The 12,396-nt window shown below is 30.0% G+C and overlaps 1 protein-coding gene across 1 annotated transcript in view; it reads right to left on the minus strand.

Moving 5' to 3' along the window:
• The window catches only part of LOC126735396 (retinal guanylyl cyclase 2), a 123,633-nt gene that overhangs the window by 104,327 nt on the left and 6,910 nt on the right, over positions 1-12,396 (minus strand). The window contains exon 2 of the mRNA XM_050439363.1: positions 8,660-8,951. Coding sequence (XP_050295320.1) covers positions 8,660-8,831 — 172 coding nt within the window. The 5' untranslated portion in view covers positions 8,832-8,951. The remainder of the gene's footprint in view (positions 1-8,659; positions 8,952-12,396) is intronic.

Consider the following 12,396-nt stretch of genomic DNA (forward strand, 5'->3'; position numbering starts at 1 on the left):
TTTACATGCGTATTATTGTAGTTAATTGCCAATTATTAATGGAGTCAATTTAACATTAATGGAGACAATTTAACCAACCTATATGATCCTTTTTGCTCCCAATTTATGAGGTGAAAAACTATTGTTTTATGAAACTTCAAATTTGGATTCTGTATTTAATTTGGCAAAAAAAGTTACTCTTGCAAAATTTTGATTTAAGGCACTGTTTTTAAAATATCTTAGTTTAATTGTACAGAAAAGCCAGTTAAAATGCTGCAAAAACTTTGAAAAAAAAAAGAAAATTGGGCTTGAATTTTAAATTATACTAATCAAATGAATAGGGACTTTTGATCATCGATTTCCTTTTTTTTTATAAATTTTTGCAACATTTTAGCAGGTATTTCTGAACAATTAAATTAAGATATTTTGAAAACAGTGCCCTAAATCATAATTGTGCAAAAGTATTTTTTTTTCCAAATTAAATCGAGAATTTAACAGTTAACTTCTTATAAAACAATATTCTATCACCTCGCAGATTTGAGACAAAAAAGAACCAAGTCCTCTGTATATTACGCCACTGGCAATATTTTGAAAAATTGACTTCATCAGTAAATTCACAACAATAACCTGCATGCAAAATTTAATTAAAATTGAGCTAGTAGTTTCAAAGTTATGATAAATAAATAAATAATTATTTTTAATATTAACACCCTGTATCTTTGTTATGAAACATTTTTGAGAAAAATTTTATAATAGAAGTCTTTTTCTTTTTAAATTCTCCACGTATTAAAATTAAAGACGTTTAAACTGGACCACCCTATATAGTAACTGATCCAGTGATTTATGAATTGCTGAGAATTGTAAAAAATGTCGATTTATAGAATCAGGATTATTAAGTGTGCCAGGAATAGAATTTTTAATTTTTTATTGCAAATGCTTAAATTATTTAATTTCTTCCATAATGCCCGAGAATCTCTTATTATTATCAATTGCAAATTCATCTCTTTTTCTCATTAGCTATAGCGATATTAGTTTAATTTCTAATTTATTTAAAGTATTCCCAGTGCCCTTTCGTACGTGTTTTCTTATATTTGATAAATACCTGATTCTTTAGTTTAATCATTGCTTGTATATTATCTGTCAGCCAGAGTGGCTTAGGTTTTTTAAAAAATACCTTGTTAAGCGGCACTAACACATCAAAAATATTAAGTATTTTTTATTAAGATATTTAATTTTTAACAAACATTAAATATTAACGTTTTTGGGTGTTTTTGGAACATTTCAAAAACCCGTAATTCTAAAATCAATAAAACAATAGTTGGGTTATCAAAAAAACTATAAAAAAATTGAATATTTTAAACTCCTTAAATGTTTAATTCTAAAAATAGGACAAATTGTAGCACATTTCTTACATTTGAAAGTTTTGTTATAATCTTTTGTAGCCGTTGTATATGTAAAATTTTAACTTTCATTTTAAGCTCACAATTTTATTTTAATTTTTATCTTTACCATTTTATATTTTCAATTTTAACGTTACCATATTCTATTAGCAATAAATTTTTAATTTATTCTTGGAATTGTTTTTATAATTTTAAACTTTTTATCTTTGCCATTTTTAATCTTGGTTAGTTTTTATCACTTTTTAATGTTTAGTTTTTCGTGCTTTTTAATATTTTTGTATTTTTTTCTCCTTGCAACCTTATGTAATTCCAAATTGTTAATTTATTCTTGGAATTGTTTTTATAATTTTGAACTTTTTATCCTTAGCATTTTTAATCTAGGTTAGTTTTTATCACTTTTTAATGTTTACTTTTTCGTGCTTCTTAATGTTTTTGTTTTTTTTTCCTTGCAACCTTATGCATTTTGTAGTTTGTATATTTTGTATATTTTTTTGATACCAGTTTTTTGTATGTAGCCATTATACTAAATAAACGATATTATTATTATTATTATTATTAATATTATAATATTTTTTTAGATGCGACAAGCATTATGATTTTAGTTACTTTAGTCCAATTACGGAATTCCTTACTGTTATCGCGCTGAATGAAAATGTGCAAAGCTCTTAAATAGAAAATAATAATCTTTCTTTATTATCATATCTTCATACAAAAGCCAAAAATAAAATAAATAATAATTAACTAAATAAATATTTAAATAAACCTAAAGCTAAAAAAAAACATTAATAGACCAAATAATTATAATATCCTGTACAAAAAAAAATTAAGAGCGTAATAATTAAAATGTTACAATTGGACTTTAATTAGTTTTTTTATTAAGCCTCTTTAGCAAAAAATGATTTCAAAAAATACTTTATAAAAATGTAAACGTCCAAATTTAATAAATAAAAAGGCCTTCGTTTGACTCTCGAAAAATACATGTAAAAAAACAATAAATTATTTGAATTTTCCTGACAATTTTTTTTTAAATAACTGGGTAACAGCTGGAAAATATCAAACATCTGCGTGGCATTTAAAAATGGTAAAGAACGCGTTGAAATTGATTTTTTTGTCTACTCGAGGGTTGACACTGAATGCTCGAACAGCCATCAGTAATCAGCTTCAAAGCCGCAGCTGTTGTGCTCCCGATGAGGTTGTTGTATCTACGTGCCGGTGCCGCAGGCTCTCAGCACTCGTCGACGGAAATTGATCCTTTATACTTCCAGATTTTTCCGCTTTGTGATAAATTTACAATGGGTGCCTTTAAGATGTCTTCTTTTTTCAAGTTTTTATTTTCTACAGTTTGAAAATAATCAAGTCAAATTTAGCTTGCATTTTTTTCAGATACAACTGGTTCATATTACTGTTATAAGGAAATCAAATCAGATAAAGAATTTTACTATTATTTATATAGTAAAATACTATATAAATAATAGTAATAATCAATGAATTGAGTCGAAGCTATAGAAACCAGGATATTAATAAAAAGGTGGAAAAAACAAAAGAAAAGTCATTTTTTCCCATGGTACCATTTTTTTCCCTAAAATAATTATTGGTAAATTTTAAGGTAAGCCCTAAACTAGCAATTAAAAAAAACCTATAAAAAATTTTTTTTGGTCAAAAATCAAAAGGGATATACTGACGAAAAATTTCGAAAAAATGGTTTTTATTTTTTTATAAATAAACTATAACTCTGACAACTTTTTATATTAAATAAACGTTCTTGGGAATATTAAGAGATATCGGTCTGTCAAAACGAATCGGTTCTAGCTATTATAGAATCGAAGACAATTGGAAAAAAATTAACTAACATAAATATCGAATTATCATGGAAAATTTATATGGAAAAATTTTAATTTTAATGACCCTTGTCAGTCACTGCTCTTCTGCATGTGTGTGATAACGTTCTTAGGGCTATGGGCGTATGACAGCACTTAAACACAAATAGTTCCAATAAAATAATTAAGTACGTATTTTATGGATCAACCTTGGAAATTTGGAACAATAAATACTTTGGCTATCTATAACTATAACTCACTATCTATAACTAAGGAATCAACAAGGATACAAAGGTAAAATTTGAAAGCCGAATAAAATATTTGAATATGAATTTCAGCATTTTTTTTCCCAAAAAAAATATACCTACAGTAAAAAAATAATCCTGGAAAAAACCAAAACTTTCTAGCACCAAAGGTTGATATCTTAAAATTGAAAAGAGAAATACAGTTGAAAGTTAAAATACAAATAAACACGTTTTTTAACACTTTTACTAAAAAAGAGTAACAGTGGAAAAATCAAGCTTGGAAATTTGGATAAAAAAATGTCAAAAAATTTCATTAAAACATATATAATATTTCAATTTCAATAAATCAAAAATTTCTGACACAATATGTCTCAAAATACATATCTCAGTATAATTTATATATTTTAATTATTGTTCTCTTTCTCCAAAGTAAGTGATTTTAATAAATATAATGTAAAGATGCTCTTTATTTGCCAAAATTTAAATTTGTTTATTTTAAAAAGACCCCCTTTTATGAAGGAGTTAGCTTATTTATTCAACTGCCTGTTTCGTTAAAACAAATAGATAACTTATACAACATATTTAAAAATAGACTAAAAGAAGTCACTCCTGCCTAGTCAGTCTCTGTACTTTGTTTGCACTGTTTGTTGGTACTTTTGAAAATATGATAGTTTCTAAGTTTTAGATGTGTGTAATAGGCTGGAGCGAAATGTTTTTTTTCATAATTCCCTAAAGCCTATGTCTAGAAAAGTTGCCTTTTACTACCAGTATTCACCAAAAAAATCTCAGTTCAATCAACCTAAAACTTCTACTGCCCAAACAGCTTTGAAAATTGGAATTTTCCCAATAGTAAAAAAAATATATATATAATTTTTTATTATTTTTAATAATATCTTATTAGTAATTATTACTGGATATTTACGTAAAGAAGGTATTACAAAACGTTCCCAGAACCAAACAGCAACTCAATATAACGACCTTGAAGCAATACTACATGTTCTTTGACACCGCATTGTGCCGGCTAAGCGCCAACGAGGCAAACAAAAAGTAGTTAAAGTAAGATAGTTAAAAGATATGGGAATAATTAGTACAGAGGATTCATCAAAAAGAGAAAGGGCAAAATCTCGATCTGACCTCAAGAGAAAAGATAAAGAAGAAAGTTTTGAATTCGTATATGAAATATATTTCCATGGAAGAAAAGACCAAACGTTAGTTCAAACTAATGAAGAAGGAATTTCGTCCAAGAAAACGAAGATTGAGGAGCATATAGTCCTAGTTTCAGAACCAGGATCCAAATACATTGGTCATTTGACACCTGCATCTGGCAATTCGCAAAGTATAAAGAGAAGCATTTTAGAATTTTTGGAGCATAATTTTGACGTTTCTAATTTGTGGGCTATAGGTTGTGATGGCACATCAGTAAATACTGGTAATAGGAATGGAATTATTAGACATCTTGAGCTCTCGCTGAATCGATCCCTACAATGGTTTGTTTGCCTATTGCACGCAAACGAACTTCCTTTAAGACATTTGCTGCAACATTTGGACGGAAAAACCACTGGCCCAAAAGGATTTCGTGGCGAGATAAAGCAATTAGAAAAATGTGAAACCTTACAACCTACAAATTTTAAAAGAATACAAATTACTTTGCCTGAAATTAGTGCTAATCAACTTAGCACCGACCAACAATACCTATATGAAATTTGTAATGCCATTTTAAAAGGTAACTTCTCTTTGAACTTGTCGAAAAGGAATCCAGGTAAAATGGCTCATTCCAGATGGCTTACGACCGCAAACCGGATTTTACGATTATATGTCTCCACACAGAAACCATCACAAAATCTAAGTATTCTAACAGAATATGTCATGAAAGTGTATGCCACTACATGGTTTGCAATTAGGTCTCAGAAGATTATTGAAGTGTAGGAAAACAGCAAACCAACAGGAAATTGGTTTCAGGAAATAGGTTTGGTTTAAAAAAAAAGCGGCAGTTGCTCTATGTGGAAATACAGCTAGGGATGGATTTATAAGGGCACGAATTGCTTCTAGAGCTAGTTTGCCAGTATTCGAGTCAAAAAGTCAATACCTTCAAGTTTTTAATGAAAATTAATCACAAAAGTACAAATAAGGATGGGAGGGTGGTGGAACTCGATATGCAGTTACCTCTCAGCGTTCTGGGTTATTTCCATAAAAAATAACAGATATTTGATAGAAATAAGCGAAGAGCTGCATCACGGCTATAAAAAATATTTTCTTTAACTAATGAAATTTCAAGGTCAAATGGGCAGTAGAAGATGGCAATATTTTAAGCCACTTATTTTTTCTAGAATAGACCATTATACTAGGCAACTTTTCCACATCTAGGTCAACTGATTTAAGGAATTTTTTTTTCGATGCCGTTTTCACTCCACCCTAGTGTGTAATCAGGTTTTTTTTTCTATAATAGTTTTACTCTTTTAAATAAGTTAGTTAGGATTATCAGTTTCTTTCTCCTGACTTGTCTTATTCTCTTGTATATGTAGTATCAAATGACCAAATAAATCAGTAATCAGCAATTAATTTTTTATTTTAATTTAATTTGATACTTAAAACCATAAGATACATATAATATTGTATGTACGGTGATTCCTAGTAAGTTTCAGTTATTCAAGTAAAATATAGCTGTAAAATCTTATAATTACTTGTAAAGTAAAAATTATGAAGAAATTAATCGACAAATCAAACTAAAAACATACAACGAAACAAAAAATTATGATAAAATAAGATAAACCTAATCTAAGACTATTTAAAGAAAGAATGACAAAACTGAGGGTAACATAACTTACAATTGTCATGCTTTAAAATTATTAGGCGAATTAAAAAGGGACCGCTAATAGCCATTAGGTGAGTATAGCATATTTTAAGTTAAAATTCCTCTGATTGTTATCTTGTAAAAATTAAAATATTCTATGTTTTTAATGTTGGAAGGAAGTGTTTTGTATGCTTTAATTGCTCCGGACATTGGTGAATTGATGGAATCCTAAGGTCCGATTTAAAAGGAGTTTAAATTTTTATTATTCTTATTCTTAAAATAGTGTCCATGTTTTTTCAGAAATTTATCGAAGTATATACAGTGCATCCCAAAAGTTATGTCTAAATTCATTTCAAATTCAGGGGTGTGTTCGAAAAAAAAATGCTCGGACCCGTCGATTTTTATTTCAAGTTGCGCATTTTTGTACGTGAAGTTTTTATATACAGGGTTGCTCAAAAATAAATTACGACCATCAACTTCATTTTTTCAGATGAAAGTACCTTTTTTTTATTTCATTTTTGAATTTCGTGTGGAATTCTACGTATGTTTCATGCATCATGTCCTATACCTAAAGTCAACAGTTAAAGACGATTCATGTAACAAATAAAAAAAGAACAAAAATTAAGTTGTTACATTGTAATGTTAAAAATGGTTGCCATTCAGGGCTTGACAATATCCAAGGCAAACAATAAAGTCTTGTTGCACATTTTCAATCATTTCCGGAGTTATGGCGCGCACTTCTCTGCGAATTCTCTCTATCAAGTCGTCTAGATTATTTGGCTTGGCCTATTAACAAATACCTTCGACTTGAGGTGTCCCCACAAAAAAAAGTCCATTGGTGTTAGGTCAGGCGACCTAGTAGGCCATTCGATGGGTCATCTCCTTCCTATCCACCGATTGCGAAAGGTTTCATCCAAAAATGTACGCACAGTGGCAGCATAGTGCGGAGGGGTGCCATCTTGCTGGAAAATTAGTTCTTCGTCAGGATAGTCTGGGTCCAATGGATTTGGAAATAAAGCTAGTGATGCTGGAACTAATTCAAATTGGAGAAAATCGAGATACACTTGTCCCGTTAAAGTCCGTTCAAAGAAAAAGAGACCTGTTACTCTTCCGCACATTATTCCACAACACACATTTGGTTTTTGAGGGTACTGGGTGTTTACCTCCATCATCTAATGCGGATTTTCTGTTGCCCAATATCGACAATTTTGTCTGTTCACACTACCATCCAAACAGAACGTGGCTTCATCGGAAAAAATAATATTTGTTACTAAATTATTATTTAGATTGCACATGTTTTGTAAGCGTTCACAAAACTCATTTCGCTTATCGAAATTGTCATCAAATTACTCTTGCACAGGGATAACTTTGTAGGGGTGATATTTGTGCTTTTGAACTATTCGGTGAACTATAGATTTCGCCATGTGTAAATTTGCCCTAATCTGCGACAGAGGAGTGCATGGATTTTCTTTCAAAGAAAGCAAAACGTCAAGTTGTTCATTTTCATCTCGAGCAGGACGACCAGATTTCGGCAGATCTCTAACAAGACCGAATTCTCCAAATTTAGCCTCTATTCTACTCACCACCTTTTGACCTATTGGAGGACGATCAGGATGGATTTCATTGAATAATTGAGCAGCTTCTCTTTGAGTACGTGTTCTATCACCAAACCCAGAATTTCTCCCATGCACAGAATTTCTATTTTTTCTCGTTCCATTAACTTTACCATTGTGAAAACCGCAACTTTGCTCGTACACTTCACACTTGACAATATCTGTTTGGCATATAATTGTCATACAGTTTCTATAAAAATACACGGTCACCAGTCAACAAAAAAAAACACGCATGAATGGAATTTTGCTCTGTATAAAAATACTCAGAGATAAGGTGACTCGTAAGGTGAACTTCAATAATAATGTTTGGTCATCTTTTTTTCGATAACTGTTGACTTTAGGTATAGGACATAATGCATGAAACATACGTATGAAAATAAAATAAAAAAAGGTGCTTTCATTTGAAAAAATTAAGTTGATTGTCGTAATTTATTTTTGAGCAACCGTGTATATACAAACTTTACGTACAAAAATGCACAACTTGAAATAAAAATCGACGGATCCGAGCGTTTTTTTTCGAACACACCCCTGAATTTTAAATGAATTTAGACATAACTTTTGGGATGCACTCTATACCGAGAAAATTGACAGGATATTGAATTTAATAAATAGGAGACCGGCCTCAAATTATAATCATACCTGTTTGAAAAAATACAATAAAATACTTGAATTAATAATAAAATGAAAATTAAAAAAAAGTAAATACAGATAAAATTTAAATAAAAATCTCCCCATTAAGATTTATGATAAAAAATGCATTTCTATTAGAGAAAAAAATAAATTTAAGCTTAAATAATTTGTAAATAACACTCACCTGGATCTCTAAGCATAGTAACGCTTATATTGGTAGCCGCCAATTCCCCTTCAATATACGTCATATTAATAGGATAATAGCACATATCCGTGAGGACCAGAAGGGGCTCGGGGTGGGAGAGACCTGAAGGGACTACGCAGGCCAGCAACCCTATCAGGTACAGGCCTGCCATTTCGGCCTCTTCAACCGGCCATTTTTACAAAATTTAGTTTTATTTTCGGATAAACTGCTTTTCCGGGAGTTTTTCGCTGGTTTTCTTAAGGGTGGAATGGGGTGGCATATTGCTGTTTATCTATAAAAAAAAATTAATGTTCCTGTTTATTACGAATTTTTCATATAAAAAGAATGTAAAAGGGCATAAAATATGACTTTTTCGAGAATTCACCTTAAGTGCTCATTTTATGTTTTGCTGCGTCCGTAAAGCATTTAGAATTGCGACTGAAATTTAAGAGTTTATGTGAAAAGGGCATGATAAATGTTTGCAATATTTTAATGAGTTATTTTTGCCCTTTTAGTATAGAAATATTATTAAAATATCGCTCGTATCTATTCCTTTTTTTTTTGGTGTTTTGGCTTTGATTTTGCCACTTACGGGACTACACCTTAGAAATGCAACAAAAAAACGATAACGTAACAATTATTATAATTTTGACATAAATAGTACATTGGGACAAAGGTAAGAGCTAGTAGATTCAGATGTTGCTAAAACCGAAAGTATGTGACTTACTAGGTTTTTCTTTAGAGAGACAGATATAATTCAACCTCTTTAGTTTTCATTAGAAATATTATCACACTATTGGTCCACTCTTCTATGAACCCTCTGGAAAAAACTTTGATACATAGAAAAACTTTTAAAACCATTCGCAAAATCGGGAAATAAAATTAAAAACCACTCTGTACAACTTTAACTATAGCAATAAAGAAAATAAAATTATCTTTATAGATTAAACTTTCCACACTATATTCAATTATTAAGTGTTAAATGCCGAAAATCAGGGAAATTATAATGATAAATTATTTATTATTAAAGAGCTGACGTTCGAAGCATGTTTCCTTACTTCATCCCCATCCGGGACATTTTCGCAACAGATTATAAAGCATGACGTCCCGTATGAAAGCTTTAACGTGCAACCAGGCATTATGGATAATCCCGTATAGGGGAGCGATTATCTAAGCGACCTCCCCTGCCACAATTCGTTTATACGCGACCTACAAGAAGGATTAAGATAATGACACGTAATTTGCTTCTAAAACTTAAAGTGATTTTATGGTTTTGATGTACTTTCGGGTGTGTAGTTAAACGGGGTTTATGGTTATTTAGGTTTAATGCGCTAGCAGATTAATTGTTTTAAACTTTAGGGCATTTTAAGGAAATAACGTGATTTTATTGTCGTCTTTTTAAACGTATTTTAAAATTTCTCTTTTTTTGTTACTTTTATCAGATAGTAAAAGCAAAAATGAAATATTTCAAAATGTATTCATGTCCTAAATTGACGCTTTAACCATAAAATCAATACAACCCACGAGCGTTTAAAGCCATATATACATATATACCGCGAGACCACTTTAAACTGTACCCGCAAACCGTTGTAGTACGTATCCTCCGGACTATTTACCCGGATCCCGTTCACCAACATTCCGGAATGTAAACCAGCTATTCGGAAAATGCATAACTGCGATTGAGTTACGCGGGAATCCATTGAATTGTGTTCGATTTGCCGAAAAATTGTATGGGTGGAATGGTTATATGAAAAAACCCGTTACGTTTTCAATAACGTTTTCCATTATCATATATCTGCTGTTCCGGATGGATTTTTTTATGTGTTGACGTTTTAAGTTTTATTGGACTGTTAAATTTGGCGAAAAAATATGTTTTTTTTTTATTGTTATCAGTTCAAATTAAATTTTTTAGCATCATGGACGGATGGTATCGAAGAATTAACGTGCACACATTTAATAACTGAAAAGTTTTTCATATATTACTTATATCTAATTAAAATTAGACTAAATTGGCATGTAGACTATATAAGGCTTCTGGAAAAGGAAAATTTGTCACTAAAACAAAAAAAATCATCAGAAGATAATTAAGCCCGCACCTATGTATGCTAAGATTTTAACAAAAAACGCAGAAGAGAACAAAAGAACACTACAGAATCGACAACGACACACCAAGTATCGAAAATCGAGACAATTATCAGAATCCCAGAAATTAAGGATTCCATTTAGTGGTGAGGAAAAAATGTAGAAACCCACATAAGGAAAACTGGGTCATTAAAGCTACAGAAAAAATTGCTAAATGGTTTTTAAAGAAACAAATTATAAACTTCGACCTGGTAAGATTGAGTTTAAAGACTAGATATGTAAATCCCTTGTCAGTTTTTTTAAATGCCGAAATTTTCTCCCTTTTGTAAACAGAATCAGACAGACAAACAGTTGATAAATATACCAATAGTTCTATTTTAAAAACTGACGTTTCTTCAAAACTCATTGACTTATCTTAAAAAACTAAATTTCCACTTATTTAAGATATGGTACTTGAAAAATGGCACATTGAAAAATGGCACAACTACTATAATTTTCATAGCGATACGCCTTGCTTTGGAGAAATAAGATAGGGTTTTTTCACGTTTTACTCGAAAATTTTAAGGTTATATGGGAAAAGAATAGATTCAAAAACTATAAATTTTTTATCACCTATAAATTTCTTAAAAAGCATTTTTATCTCAGGCCATTATTTTCTGCAAAAAAAAAAAACGTTTTCTAATAACCCTACCCTTCCACCCACCCACACAATTAACCAGTAAAAAATTGTATTCTACAATTTATACTTTTCTGAAATAATACGCATGAATAACAGCTGGTTTCGTCGTTAATATCTAATCTAATAACACACTTTGTTTATTTAAATTTGATATAACTATATATGTATATTAATAAATATTTAATACAAAAGCAGTGATATTAGATTGGATATTATGGACGAAAAACACTCATTTTTCAAAAGAATTTCTTAATGGGGAAATGTTGAGGTGTTGATGATAAACAATGCTTTTGCTGAAAATATATATTATGCAATATGCAATATAATTAATATAATGACACTGTTTATTTAAATTTGATATAATTTTATATATAAAATATAGTATTAAAACAGCGTTATTAGATTGGATAATAAGGATGAAAAACAGTGATTTTTCAGAAGACTCATCAAATATTTGAGGTGTAGTAATCGAGTTCAAAGACTAGATATGTAAAGATATGTAAATGCTTTGTCAGTTTTTTTAAACGCCGAAATTTTCTCCCTTTTTTAGAGTCAACATATGATATACGTATATTCTACAGTTTAATAAATATACCCTTGACCATAATCGTTAAATAATTATATATATTTAACGATAATAATATATGATCTGTTGCTTGGGATGATTTTTATTATTCTAAGGATAGAGGTTAGTTTTAATATTAGGCTTTCTTTTATTTATTTCAGGCTCTTGAGAAAATCTTCAACATTTTTCTCAACTGTTTGTTAGAAACAAATATAAAAACTAACCCAACCCAAATTCCAGGCAGTTTGTTGAAATGATTCATGATTCCTAATAATCTGACTATATTTTTATTTGCTGATGGTATTTAACAATTATACATAAAGCTTCATTTAAAAAAAAGCCAAAATCGTAATAAAAAATTGATTTTTTTTTTGTCAAAAACGCTTGGACTAATGTGCTGCTAAAGGACGA

Source organism: Anthonomus grandis, chromosome 4 (genome assembly GCF_022605725.1).
Source record: "Anthonomus grandis grandis chromosome 4, icAntGran1.3, whole genome shotgun sequence".
Taxonomy (NCBI): domain Eukaryota; kingdom Metazoa; phylum Arthropoda; class Insecta; order Coleoptera; family Curculionidae; genus Anthonomus; species Anthonomus grandis.